This window comes from Suricata suricatta, chromosome 14 (assembly GCF_006229205.1).
Source record: "Suricata suricatta isolate VVHF042 chromosome 14, meerkat_22Aug2017_6uvM2_HiC, whole genome shotgun sequence".
Classification (NCBI taxonomy): Eukaryota; Metazoa; Chordata; class Mammalia; order Carnivora; family Herpestidae; genus Suricata; species Suricata suricatta.
In genome coordinates, this window is record NC_043713.1 from 46785868 (window position 1) to 46800951 (window position 15084).

The window sequence follows — 15084 nt, forward strand, 5'->3', positions numbered from 1 at the left end:
GATCTGACCTGAGCCGAAGTCGGAGGCTTAACCGACTGAGCCACCCAGGCGCCCCTGTAGCTACCTTTTATGTAGGAAATGGATGATTAAGTCTTTGGTGCTGTAAAAGCAACTTCATTTAAACATAACCACCCCCACCAGAGAGGTTTGTTTTTTTAATATGGAAACAAACATTCATTTATTCTTAAAACACTTGGTATTCCAAATCTATGATCTAGTGTAATGAGTGTCTTTGATACCAACTTTCCCCAATGTTTTTTAACATGATGGCACAGAGGGCTTTAAAATCAATATACCTTCTTTACATGAATTCAAAAGTCCCATGATTAAGACCCATCTTACAAAAAAAAAAAAAGTGAGGGAAGCACATGGGTAGCTCAGTCAGTTGAGTGTCTGCCTCTTAATCTCAGCTCAGCTCTTGATCTCTGGGTCATGAGTTCAAGCCCCACATTGGGCTCTCCGTTGGGTTCCACGCTGGACATGGAGAAACAGGGGTGTTTTCCTCACTTTATGCAAAAGATGCACCAGATAGGGTTGAAGGCAATTCTTGGCCATGGCTCTCCCAGCCTCACCCTCACTCTCATTTTGGCAGCCCTTTGGGCCACTTGCAAAGAGCCTGTGACCTGAACAGAGCCCAAAGCAGCCCCCAAGGCCCCAACACGGCAGCCTGGAAGGAGATTTAAATACAAGAATGCAATTGAAGTACTTAGCACTGTGCCCAACACATTGTTGGTAGCTGTCATTAGTGTACTTGAAAAGCAATAGATCCTTTTCCAGAATGTAATCAGAGCAGGGCCTAGGGAGATTGAGAAACCTATCATGGTTTATAAAATTAAGAAAATTAGCCTCCTTGAGGTTTAAAGTTAGGGTCTTAGAGTTCCTAAATCTGGTGTCCTTACAGATTTTTTAGTCAAAGAGGCAAAAGCATTTTTAAAAAGGTCTTAATTTTTTTATGTTTATTTATTTTTGAGGAGGGGGAATGCATGTATGCAAGACGGGGGCAGGGTGGGGGCAGGACAGATGGTCCAAGGCAGGCTCTGCAGCGACAGCAGAGAGCCCAAAGCAGGGCTTGAACTTGTGAACCATGAAATTATGGCCTGAGGCAAAGTTGGATGCTTAACAGACTGAGCCACCCAAAAGGTGGCTTTTTAATGCCACCTTTTTAATGCCCAGAAGATCTTAATTTTAAATAAATAGTATCCAGGCCACCCTTTCATATTCATTTTCATGTAACCCACCCAATATTTTCTTTGCTGTCTTCTCAAGCTGAGAACTAGAAGGCCAGGCCCTAAGTTTGCTGAACATGGCCTAATGGATAAAGCTAGTTAAAAATAAAATCTCTTTAATGATCTTTAAACACATAGATATTAGTTCAAAATATAAAAATTTAACAGGAATAAAAAGAAGCACTGAAGATAAATGAAAAACTAGGAAATAAAAATAAAGTGTGATTTTTTAAAACTTTTTTTAAAGTTTAATTCCAGTGTGATTAACATACAATGTTATATTAGTTTCAGGTGAGGAATACAGGGATCCAGCATTTCCGTACGTCACCAGGTGCTCATGACGCTCCTTAAGCCCCATCGCCCATTTCACCCAACCCCCCACCCACTCCCCTCTGATGATCATCAGTATGTTCTCTATAATTAAGAGTTTATTTTTTGGTTTGTCTCTCTCTCCCTCTTTTTTCCCTTTTGTTTTGTTTCTTTTCTTTTTTTTAAGGTTTATTTATTTTGAATGAGAGAGTGAGTGAGTGAACAGGGGAGGGGCAGAGGAGAGGATCCCAGCAGGCTCCTCCCTGATGCAGGGCTCTATCATGACCTTGAGCTGAAATCAAGGGTTGGACCCTTAACGGACTGTACCACCCAGGTGCCCCCTGTTTGTTTTGTTTCTTAAATTCCACATATGAGTGAAATCATATGGTGTTTGTCTTTCCGTGACTGACTTATTTCACTTAGCATTATATTCTCTAGGTCCATCCATGTCATTGCAAATGGAAAGATCTCATTCTTCTTTATGGCTGAATTATATTCTATCATTTGTGTGTGTATATGTGTGTGTGTGTGTGTGTGTGTGTGTGTGTGTGTGTACACCACATCTTCTTTATCCATTCATCTATCAGTGGACACTTGGGCTGCTTCCATAGTTTGGCTATGGCAAATAGTGCCGCAGTAATCACAGAGGTGCATATATGCTTTTAAATTAGTGTTTTCATATTCTTTGGGTAAATACCTAGGAGTGTGATTACTGGATTATAGGGTAGTTCTATTTTTAACTTTTTGAGGACCCTCTATACTGTTTTCCACACTGGCTGCACTGGATTGCATTCCCACCAACAGTGCACAAGGGTTGCCTTCTTTCCACATCCTCGCCAACATTTGTTGTTTCTTGTGTTGTTGAATTTAACCATTCTGACAGGTTTGAGATGATAGTCCATTGTAGTTTTGGTTTGTATTTCCCTGATAATAAGTGATGTTGAGCATCTTTTCATGTGTCTGATGGCTTTCTGGATGTTTTCTTTGGAGAAATGCCTGTTTGTGTCTCCTGCCCATTTTCTAATTGGATTATTTGTTAAAATAAAGTATGATTTTATTATTAATTAATTTATTTTTTATAAAGTATGATTTTTAAAAGGAAAAAAGTTTGGGTTGCACTTTTAATGAAAGATAAATTAAGAGTAGAATACATTAAAAAGGCAGGAAAATGTAAGGCAAGAACTCCAAAAGAAATAAAACAGTGCAAGTTAGAACAAAGTACTAAAATAGGGAAGAGCTACAAAGTTTTAAAAATAAGGTAAAAATATATCCTCCCCAAAGATAAAGAACAGATCCATCTGGAAGTAGGCGAGCGACGTGGTCTTAAGTGGGTCCTCTAAGCTGGAACAGTTTCCCAGCTTGGGGTCCTCTGCTAGGCTGCTGAGAGTGGGCCACCTGTTAATACTACCACTTTCCTGGGCGCCTGGGTGGCTCAGTCAGTTGAACGTCCGGCTTCGGCTCAGGTCACGATCTCGAGGTTAGTGGGTTTGAGCCCCACGTCAGGCTGTGTGCTGACAGCTAGCTCAGACCCTGGAGCCTGCTTCAGATTCTATGTCTCCCTCTCTCTGACCGTCCCCTGCTCAAGCCGTCTCTCTCTCTCTCTCTCTCTCTCTCTCACAAATAAATAAAACATTAAAAAAAAATACCACTTTTCGTGCAGTACTCCCGAACCACCCCTCTACGTCGGTTACCTACTGGCTTGTCATTCCTCCCAAGTGCTCCGGGTCATAGGAGTCGTTATCCCCATACAGAGAAGCACACCAGGGTTTGGATAAGTGCCCTGCTCCACCAGCCCCTGCTAATGCCAAAACCCCTGTATATGCTTGATCTTCTTTGCTTTTCACGAAATACTGTCCTCATCATCAACAACAGAGACCGTACCAAATCCTATCCCCTTTAATCCTTCCCACTCACCATGTCAAGATTAGTCATCAAATTAGGAGAGACCGCCATTCTTAACAAATAGCCCAGCAATAGTAAATATGCCATGGGTGGTCCTTTTACCTTAATAACCCTCTGGAGTACCAGTTTTAGGGTTTTTTGGGTTTTTTTTTTTTAGTTTATTTACTTTGAGAAGAGGAGAGAGACCAAGTGCACACATGAGCAAGGGAGGGGCAGAGACATAGAGGGAGAGAGAGAATCCTAAGCAGGCTCCATGCTGTCAGCACCGAGCCTGACATAGGCTTCTTCTCACACACTGTGAGATTGTGATCTGAGGTGAAAATTAAGAGTTGGGTGCTCAACCAACTGAGCTACCCAGGTGCCCATGGAGCGTTAAGTTTTTTAACACTTCTCTTTTCCCCCACTTTTTTGGGTGCAAATTTGATCCCAGCAGTTCAAATATTTACCTCAGTTCAGTCTCCTAAATATTTCCTTAATATGAACACTTTTCTCCATTTTTCACTGCCACTGCTAAGTTCAGGCCGCCATCTTGCCATTCCTTGTATTAGTTTCCTGTGGTTTCTGTAAGAAATTACCACATATAGGGTGACTTAAAACAGCAGAATTATTCTCTCCAGCTGTGGAAAACATGCTCGTTGTGCTGAAATCCTGGTGTGTCAGCAGGGCCACACTACCCTCCAGAGGCTCTATGGGACAATCCACTCCTCACCTCCTCTAGTTTCTGGTGGCTGCTGGCATTTCTTGGCTTGTGGCGCCATCACTCCAGTTTCTGTCTCTGTGGTCACATCGCCTCCCCCTCTGTGTGTGCCAGAGCTCTTTCTCTTACAAATACAGGTGTTTGCCTTTGGGGCCTACACAGATAAATTCCCCATCTCAAGATTCTTAACTTAATCACAACTGCAAAGACCCCTTTTTGCCATGTGAGGTGACATTTATAGGTCCCACGGATTAGGCTGTGACTGTCTTTTGGGAGGCCATTTTTTAGTCTCCCACACCTGGGGACTTTTGCAACCATCTCTGCCTTCTGTCCTCTACTGCTAGCCCAAGTTCCTTTAAACACACAGATCAAATCATGTCACAGCCTTGAAACTCTCAGTGGCTCCGTGGCTCTTGGCATGGTCCTGACTCTCTGCTGGGTACATGCACTTTTTTGTGTATTCCATTAGAGCTCTTACCTCAATAGGGGCAATCTCCCTATCACATATCCACCTTGTGCATGGAATATGTTGCCTGTGACACACAGTAGGTGCTCAATAAATATGTGTTGAGCCTCTATATCCACCTCACCAAGAACACTCCAACAGAGAGCACTAATCCACGCAGAAGAGTTTTTGCTGGAGAGGATTATATGTGTGAATGCCAAAAGTTCCCACGGATCTTTATTTTTAAGCAGAAATCAAGTATTATGTAATTAGGGGATCAAAGAAAACATCTTCATACTTATTACATTATTCCATTTTCTTTCAGGCCATTCCTGTGTTTCTTACTTTGCATAATGTAGCTGAAGTTATCGTCTGTGGGCACCAGAAGTGTTTTTGGAAAGAGGTAAATGATAATGCAAAATGCTAGTTTTGCTTCCCTTGCTTTAAATTTCAAAGATGCACCTTTTTTTGTTGTTGTTATGGTATGTTAGTGTCTACCTTTTCCTGCCATCTGTGTCCTGTCAGTGGTCAAGACTGCTTGGCAGTCGTCACTAATTTCAAGGATCATGTATTTGACATCCCGTCAGTTCACCGCACATTCGTGGGAATGCTTGTTGATCTGAACGGCACTCAGCAGGTCAGGGCAGAGCAAGCATCTTGGGATATGAAGAGGAATTTGCTGTGCGCAGGAATGGGGGTGGGGGTCCTCATTCCCACCCGCAGCGAATCCCAGGGCCACAAGGAAGTGTATGGCAGAGAATTCACACAGGGGGCTGGGAGTATTAGCCCACCCAGGGGAAATGCCCTTGCCCCAAGCCCAGCTCTGACACCAGCTCGAGCGAGTGTCTTCACCTTCTGTGCCTCCCCTGGGGAAAAGGGGACAGTAGTGACACCTGGTTCATACATTCGTTGGGAGGATGCAGCAAGCCACGTGTGTTATGTGCTTCCGAAAGTTTTTGGTGCCTAGTAGGTATTTTGTGTGTGTTTGCTACATTTATTAACGTTATTAATGGCAAATTCAATTTGGTTCCTCTTTTGGGAGCTCTTTTTTCTAACGTCTGCCCATTTGAAATGATTTCGTATAAAAATGTGGAACTTTCCAACCAGAGAGGCTAGTTGGCCATTTAGGCACCTTGCTTCTTACAGGTGTGCGGGCGAGAGAGGCGCCCTTCCCATGGCCCAGGCCACCCATGCACCTGTGCAGTCGTCCCTGCCTCCTGCTTGTGGGCAGCTCCATGGGCTGCCTCCTTGGCCTCCATAGTCGGCCTCTCTCCATCTCTGCTGGCTAACTTTCCTCAGCCCATGGACACACGCAGTGCTCTCAGTCCACCAAGGATGGAGCGGGCCCTGGGGGACCTGCTGACAGTAACCCAGCTCTGAAAGGCCCTGTTTCTAAAACCAACACTGGACACCAGCGCCAGTGTGCTCCCTTGCCCGTGTACCTCTCCACCTCCGCCCCACCGCGATCTCGCCCTCCCCCAGCACAGTGTGGGAGGCAGGGAGGGTCAGGTTCAGAGCTGTTCACAGCCTTGTGTCCTCTCAGCCCCAGCCCGCTCCTGCTTCTGCCCGCACCGTTCCCCTGGAGTACTCTGGCTGAGGTCACCCATGGCTGCGTTTATGCGACTTCTGTTGCCCCCATACACCATTCATCACCAGGTTCACTGCTGCCTTTTCTTGAATCTCTTGACCCCCTTGACCTGCTGGTTCTCTTCCCGAGTCTCTGGCTCCTCGTTCTCTTCCGTTTCTTTCATTTGCCCTTCAGGGTCTCCCAGGGCTCTGTGTCAGGAGCCCTTTGTTCCCACACACACGCTTTCTGGACAAGCTCATCCACACCCATGGCAGTGCCCCCACTGCGACTCCTGTGTCCCATCTCCAGCCCAGCCCTGTCTCTTGAGCTCTGATCCTCATAGCCTGCTGCCTCCAGCTGTCCACCCAGCTGTTTCCCAGGCATCTGAAATGCAAAGGGACCAAACTGGAACTGCTGTTTCCCCAACCTGCTTCCCACTTGGTGATCCTGATCCTGATCACTGCAGAAGTCAGAAATACAGGGGTTCTTAGAGTCCTGCCTTGGTCTTCTCCACTGCCCCCCCCTCCCCCGCCGCCACACCCTGTTTCTGAATCTGTCCTCTCTTCTCCATTCCCACTGCTGCTGTCACCTTGGTTCAGGTCCTCATCTGTTTTTCGGGGCTACCTGGCTGGGGCCAAATGACATCGTGCTCCCCCAAGCCCTCAGGCAGCCTAGTAGGGGCTGGGGTGAGCAGACCTGGCTTAGACTGTTCTTGTGTTCCGTGCGTGCCATCACCTGCCATCGCCTGGCAGATGTGCAGTAGTGCCCGGCTGCTTTCCCTGCCTTGCCTCTCCCCACCCACACCCTCCTCCATGCTGCATGCTGGTGACCTTCTGATACAGATCCGATTGTGTCCCCGTGTACTTGGGGACTGCCCATGACCTATGCAGAGGCATGTAAAGCTTGTCACCACCAGGATACCATCTACCTCTAGGGTTTTAGAAAATCTGGCCACAACCAAACTTCTCACTTTTCCTAGACCACGTTGTCATGTTTTCTTCTTTCTGATCTGTCAGAAAACCTCTTCAAGTACCTACTCATTTATTCTAAATATATGCCCACTGGGCCAGGCACTGAGTCTACAATAGTGAGGAAGAGGCATGGTCCTACTGCTTGGGACTCCTCTTATAGAGCATCCGCCGAGAAGGGGGGACACTCAGCGAATCATGACACTTGCCTGCTGGATTGTATGGCCCGAGAGACCACTCAGGGAGGTGACACTTAAACACAAAGGCTGAGCAGGAGTTCAACAGGTGGAGGTAAGGGGAGGGCTCCTACGAGGAGGAACTATCTGATGCAAAGGGCCAGATGTAGGAGGGGACTTGGCAAAAGTCACTTTGGGCCAATGAGGCTGGACCCTGACAAGAATGAAGCTGGAGCCTTAAGACAAGCCTTTGTGGCCCAGCTAGGAATGCGGGCTTTATGCTGAGTGCAGGGAACGCCAGAGTTGGGTGTAAAAGTCCGGAGTGACTGATCAGATTTACAGCGTTGAGAGTTCATCCAGCTGTCTATGGAGGAGATAGGACTGCAGGAGGTGACAGACCCTGTGGTGACTCTCGAGGTCTCACGAGGCGGGCTCTAGTATTTCAGGCTGGTCTGCATGCAGTTGGAGTCTTCCCTGGCACCTCAAGGAGGGTGAGCACCTCTATCTGACATTATACGTCTCACACTATCTAGCAGTTTCCATATTTCATCAAGTACATGCTGCTTTTTTTCACGTTAAAAAAAAAAACACTCACTACTAGGACACCTTGGTGGCTTAGTCAATTAAGGGTCTGACTCGATGTCAGCTCAGGTCTTGATCTCACAGTTCATGAGTTTGAGCCCCGCGTTGGAATCTGCACTGACAATGTGGAGCCTGCTTGGGGTTCTCTCTCTCCCCTCTCTCTCTGTCTCATCCCCTGCTCGCACCTTCTCTCTTAAAATAAATAAACAAACTTTAAAAAAGTATTCACTACCTCTACTTGGGCTGCTTTTACATCAATGGCATGCCGTGGTCAAATGCTTTCTTTCTTGGGAGTGTATAAAAGAACAGGGAAGTCTGAGGTTCAGTGAAATGCAGTAGGAGTTTCCCTGGGTCTCTGCCAGCTTTCTCCAAGCCCCCTCTTGCGGGGGACCACATGGTTGTTCTCTGCATCGCCCCGGAGTCCAGCCCCAGACTGCTGCCACGCTGAATATTCAGAAACCAGTCACTGAGCTTGAGAAACTCACTGAGAGCGGCTCATGCTTATCTTCAATGTGGATACTTTTGTTATGAATTGGAAACCAAGATTCGTCTGGTCTAGGGAAGAGATTCAGGTATTTTTACAAAATATTTCTTCCAGGCTGAGAGGACCTATCCTTGGAAGAAATTGGATAAACACCAAAATATTTTGAATCTTCATCTCCATTTCATCACTAACACTAAACAGCATTCTTCTTTTTTAAAAAATTTTAATTCCAGTGTAGTTTACATACAGAGTTACATTTGTTTCAAGTGTACAGTGTCGTGATTAAACAATCCCATACATCACCCAATGCTCATCACAAGTGTAATCTTCCATCCAGTTCACCCATTCCCCCACCTACCTCCCCTCTGGTAACCATCTGTTCTGTATAGCTAAGAGTCTGTATTTAGCTTTACCTCTCTCTCTTTTTTTTTTAATGTTTGTTTTCTTTTGTAACTTCCATTTGTCTTTCTCTGACTGACTGACTGCACTTAGATTATATCTTCTAGGTCCATTCATGTTGTTGCAAATGGAAAGATTTCGTTCTCTTTTATGGCTAAATAATATTCCATTACACACACACACACACACACACACACACACACACACACACATATGCCGCATCTTCTTTAAATTTTTTTAAGTTTACTTATTTTGAGGGGCACCTGGGTGGCTCAATTGGTTGAGCATCGGCTTTGGCTCAAGTCACAGTCTCACAGCTCATGAGTTCGAGCCCCATATTGGGCTCTGTGTTGATAGACACATTGGTTGCCCTCACAGAACTCAGCTAAATGCAAGAGTCAACATGTAAACACACTCTGTGATGGCCATAAAATGTTATGGGGTAAAATGGGTGTGGGGAGACCGGGGGTGACCACTGGTAAGTCTGCTCGGAAAGGTCAGGGGCGAGAGTTGAGCCCAGTCACACAGGTGGTAGGAATTTTCAGAGTGCACGGGGAAAGGGCACTCCAGGCAGGCCGAGGAAGCAGCATATGAAGATAGTGATCTGAAAGGGCTGGCAGGATGTCACCGCAGGGCTGGCAGGCCGGGTGTGACAGAACAGCATCATAAAGGGTTAGGCTCTGGAGCTAGGTCACCTGAGCTCAAACCCTGTGACCTTGGGCTAAAACTTAGTTAACTTCTCAGTGCCTTGGTGTCTGCATCTGTAGCATATAACCTGAGACTTAATTAACCCATAATGAAATACGGCAATACCAGGAGAGGGCTTAGAACAACACTGGCCCAGAGTAGGTAGCCCTCATAGTAATTTAGCTGACCTCCCGTAATGTTAGCTATTTATTGTTATTTTTGGCGGTATGACTTTTGAGAAGTTATACTGACCCATTCAGAACACTGAGATATCATGAGGACTTATCACCGGGTGACTCTGGGACTGAGGAGCCTCAAAAGGCAAACACCCTGATATTAACTCCTCAGTTGTTTTCAGAGCCCTTGGAGACGGGGCTCAATCATGCATTTATTGTTTGTTTTAATCTCCATAGCTCAGGTTCTGGCTCCTCTGGCCAGAAGTGTTTATTTAAAAAATATGTATTTTTTTAATGTTTGTTTATTTTTGAGAGAGAGAGAGAGAGAGAGAGAGAGAGAGAGAGAGAGAGAGAGAATACACAAGCGGAGAAGGGGCAGAGAGAAGGAGACGGGATCTGAAGCAGGCCCAGAGCCCAATGTAGGGCTCGAACTCACAGAACCTCAAGATCATGACCTGAGCTGAAGTCAACGTTTAACCTACTGAGCCACCCAGGTGGCCCAAGATATATTTAAAATAAAATAAAACAAACAGTCCCTCCTCTGAGAAATGGGTGAACTATTTCACATACTGTATTGATTTGCTGCCCTATGACGGAAGCACCCAGACAGATACTTGCTGGGTGAACGTGTTTACTATTCATGGAAGAGCTGGGACATGCTTTTTGTCTCTGTCCTGTTCCTACTCTCCCGCCAAACTGTTGCAGATGTTGATTACATTTAGTTCTTTTAGTGACACATTTTCCTATGATGAGGGCAATTCTTTAGGTGTCGTTGAGCCCAGTCACCTTTTTTGGGTCCTCCTTTCCCTACTGAAGGATCAGTGTTCCCGCCAGGTGGCAGTAGAGTCAAGGTTGGCGTGGCTGGCTGAGGCAGGTTCCACACACAGGAGTTAAAAAGGATTTACAGATGCAAGCCACTCCTTTACACACACACAGGGTCCATTTATTTAAACAATACAAACTGGGTCATTTAGTAATGCATGAAAACCGAACATAGTCTTCATAGCAAACCATGTTTCCGTGTCAGTGGTTCACATTTATGAAAAAATTGAGACATAATTGACATGTAACATTATATTTGTTTCAGGTGTACAGTATACCTACTTGTGCTGACAGCACAGAGCCCGACATGGGTCTCAACCTCATAAACTGTGAGATCATGACCTGAGTCGAAGTTGGATGCTTAACTAACTGAGGCACTCAGGCACCGCCGGGTGCTTCAGTTTTAAACAATATGTTCATATTTTACTTTCCCTGAACTAGAGTAAAAAAAAACAAACAAAACTATAGTTTGCTTCTTTGAAATGCCCAGAATTAATCTGTCATTTCCTCTATCAAATATAGGAAAAGCTATGCATCTCCCTGCTAGAACTTTTTTCCTGAGTGCAAAGGACTAATTCTCTTTGGATGACTAATAAAAAGGAGAGGATAAACGTAGAGTCTGCATTAGAATTTTCTCATTTCACAGAGCTTTAAATGCCAACTTTAGATTTCCCCAGTCTGCCCCTTCTCTCTTTCTAGGGGAGAGGGAGTTAACTGTTCCTTCTCCTTTTTCCTGTTTCTTCATTTTTACATCATTCCGGAGAATTTATGACACTGGCCAGAGTCAGAGCTGAATTAACGAAAGGGAAATATAAGGAGACAGATTGGAACAGAAATTGAATAAGAGCTTAATTTCTCTTCTTACACAGGTCACATCAATTGCTCTCTTTTGTCTTGGCGTGTGAGATGTTTGAAGGTTTGGCCCTGGCATCATTTTGGGGTTTTGTGAGTAAACATGGTTTCCGTGATGAGGGTTGTAAAACTGTACGCCCCGAGTGCTTTGCCCAAATGGCTCAACTCTGGACCCAGGTCATTCTTCATGTGGTCCAAGTAGAAAAAGCCCCAAGAAATACTAAGGTGCAGCAGGCGCTAAAGCCCCCAATAACCTTACTCAAAATTTATTTGCCTCTTGGTCTAAATATTGTCTTTTAGGGGCTCCTGGATGTCTCAATTGGTTAAGTGTCCGAGTTCAGCTCAGGTCATGATCTTGTGGTTTGTGGGTTCGAGCCCCACCTCAGGCTCTGTGCTGACAGCTTGGAGTCTAGAGCCTGCTTTGGAATCTGTGTCTCCCTCTCTCTGCCCCTGCCTCACTCGTGCTCTGTCTTTCTCTGTCTCTCAAAAATGAATAAACATTAAAAAAATTTTTAATAAATAAAAATAAATATTTTAAGGGGAAAAAGACTTTTTAAAAACTAACTCTGTCTTTTTATTTTCATACAGAAAACATCTCCTGCAAAGATCTGTAGGTAAGTTTATAAAAATAAAACCCCACAACCCTCTAAAATAGAAGATTTAACCTGATTGTAAATGTTGATGATGAACTGTTAGAGATTCCTATTTGTGAGTGGACAGAATTTACTATATAAACTCATATACTTCTATTTTGTGTCTTATTCTAAATTTTACTCTTTCTCTCTTTGTGTATTTTTTCCCTGCAATATTCTGTTCCTAAGGGGAAAGTAATGTGTGCTAGATTTCAGCTATTGGCGCCCAAACCTTTGCTGAGTTGTGCGCTGCTGGTGGGAGAAGGAAAATGGAAAACATGGGAATGACTTACAATTTGAAAAATATTTGTTTGCAACTTAATGGGTTTTTATGATTCCCGTGGTGGAAAAGTGCTGGCCGCAAGGGTCAGGGATCTGAGTTGTCATCTTGGGCAAAGTGACTAAGGGCAGGCTTCACAGCCCTCTGTGCCTCGTCTCCTCAACTGGAACACGGACCGGGCTGAACTCTCAGGCGGCCCCTGTCCCTCCAGTGTGCTAAGTCCCTTGTTCTCTAGCTGCCCCTAGCCTCCTCCACAATAGCCACGAAGCTCAATCCTGAAGATAGAAAACTAACAGACACATGGATTCAGGACTTTTTGTTTCATATATTTCTGGGCTTTCATCCAGTCTCTTAGTTTGCTTTTATTATAGGCTGCTACTTGGGAAAAAAATAACAACAACACTGTCAGGATTCATCTTCTTGTTTAAAAGATTAGCAGGTATTAAAGAGAGGCATTAAAACCCACTAATACCTGATATGTTCGGGTATTGCTCAAGGCCAGGTTTGGTGGGAAAGCCAGGCACTGTCTCACACGTGGCTGTCCCCCGTCCTCTTAGCCCCAAGGGGCTGTCTGCTTGCAGGGCTGTCCAACGCTCACTGCCTGGAGCTGGGGGAGCATCCTGTATTCTGTAGTCTTTTGCTATAGGGAGACACCCAATCCATCAGAGTGCTCTCCTCCCACCTGCCTAATCCTCTGCAGCCCCAGAAACCCTCCCTCCACTCACCACACCCTTTGCCTCTGGGCGCCTGGGTAATCTGGTGCCTTAAAGTCTCGAAGCCATTTATGCGCCTGCTTAAGAGTTGGCAAGGCTATTGGATGGGAATGGGCTGGAGCAGAGGACCTTTCTGTGCCTTAGGACGTTCCGTGTAGTCCTGACCTTCCCAGGGTTTCGAGGCCCGGGCTCTGAGGAGTCCTCTGTACCGGTTCTTCTGCCCCAGCCTGGCCGGCCATGCAGGGTGGGTTATGCATATTTGGCAGGAATGCCACCTGAGTGACGTTGTGTCCTTCTCAGGATGTCATATCTGGAGGCACATGATGTACATCTGTCCCCTCGTTGGAGATGTTAAGTTTGATCCCTTGGTGAAGGTGCTGCACCAAAGATTTTTATGCACTTTCCTTTGCCTACGTGCTGTAACTACAGTCTGATTGCCCAGTTTTCCACTAGTGTATTTTTGGGGATCTGCAGTTAAAAAAAAAACTCCTTTTATTATCTGTTTCACGGGCATCCTGTTTTTCTCCAGGGAGCCAGCTGTGGTTTTACAAATGCCTGTGTCTGGGGAAAGGCCAGCAGAGCTCCCGGGAAGGAACTGTCTGGTCACCAATGCAGCACATGGTTGAAAACTGCATAGGTAGTGGGGATCTCAGAGGAAGAACAGGGCTTGGTCTCGCAGGGTCTTGGCCTCATCCACGCTCCACTCACTGTGCTTCAACCTCCACGGTCTCTTTGAACCCCTTTGATGTTGAAAAGTGAAGCTTCATGCTTTATCTCCCTTTGCACAGTGCCCTCTTCCTCCTGGCTGCTGCCGGATGCCTCCCCTTCAACGACTCCCAGGTAAGTTCAAGTGCATTCATTTTGCCTCCCAAGTACCTTTTACTCTCTGAAGCCTGCATGTATGAGCAGAACTTTCTAGTCCTTCCTTCTAGAACCAAAAGAGCACTAGCCTGTGCAAAGGCATTTCGCAGCTTCCAGGCTGGGTACCTGTTGGCCAGGTCAACACCTTTTTCTCAGGCTGTTGCCTTCTCCCCAAGGCTGTGGCAGCGAGCAGGGGTCTGGCCTCTGGATGCTGTGGTCGGTGCAGTCTGCCGTCCGCATGTACTTGGAGGACCCACAAGCCAGTGCCCAAATTGCCTCAGCCTCATGCATCAAGGCGAAGTTGCTTTCCCCCCTCATCCCAAGGGCCTCATCTGTGAAGTGATTTTTACTTTGTTATCCCGAGTTTTTCTTTATTAGGCACTGAGGTCCCACCCCAACTGCCCCCCCCCCAGTAGTCATCTCATTAGTGGGTCTATTTTCTCTTTTGCTTCCCAGCACTTATTAAATCCCCATCAAGTGTCAGGCACTGAGCCAGGCTCTGGGGACACAAAGAAGAATTGTCTTCATCCAGGCAGAAGTCAGAGTCTAGACAGAGCAAAGGGGAGGGGGACAGATAATAAACAGATAATTACAACACAGAGGGGCAAGAGCTCTGTCCTGGGGACATATGGGATGTTGTAAGGCACCTATGAAGACTCGGGGACCCGGGAAGGAGGAATAGCTAACAATTATAGGGAGCTAGCTATGTGCCAGGCTCTGTGCCAATGCTTTGTGTGTCTTATTTTATTTAAAATCTCCCAGTTTTATGAGGAAAGGGACTATTATTGTTTCCACTGCAGAGCTAAAGAATAATGAGACCCCAGGGTGCCGGGGTGGCTCAGTCAGTTGGGCATCCAACTCTTGATTTTGACATGGGTCATGATCTCACAGTTCGTGAGTTCAAGCCCCACATTGGGCTCTGCACAGTGAGGCTCTTGCTTAGGGTTCTGTCTTTCTCTCTCTCTCTCTGCCCCTCCCTGTTCAAAAATAAATAAATATTGGGACTTCATCAAGATAAAAAGCTTCTGCACTGCAAAAAAAACAATCAAGAAAATTAATAGGCAACCGACAGAATGGGAAAAGATAGTTGCAAACGACATATCGGATAAAGGGCTAGTATCTAAAATCTACAAGGAACTCACCAAACTCCACACCCACAAAACAAATAACCCAGTGAAGAAATGGGCAGAAGACATGAACAGACACTTCTCCAAAGAGGACATCCAGATGGCCTACAGGCACATGAAACGATGCTCAACATCACTCATCATCAGGGAAACACAAATCAAAACCACACTGAGATACC

The 15084-nt window shown here is 45.7% G+C and overlaps 1 protein-coding gene across 1 annotated transcript in view; it reads left to right on the top strand.

Moving 5' to 3' along the window:
* TMEM241 (transmembrane protein 241) overlaps positions 1–15084 on the top strand; it is a 116291-nt gene that overhangs the window by 38766 nt on the left and 62441 nt on the right. The window contains exons 5-7 of the mRNA XM_029921958.1: positions 4905–4982; positions 11881–11906; positions 13706–13757. Of these exons, the coding sequence (XP_029777818.1) occupies positions 4905–4982; positions 11881–11906; positions 13706–13757 (156 nt within the window). The remainder of the gene's footprint in view (positions 1–4904; positions 4983–11880; positions 11907–13705; positions 13758–15084) is intronic.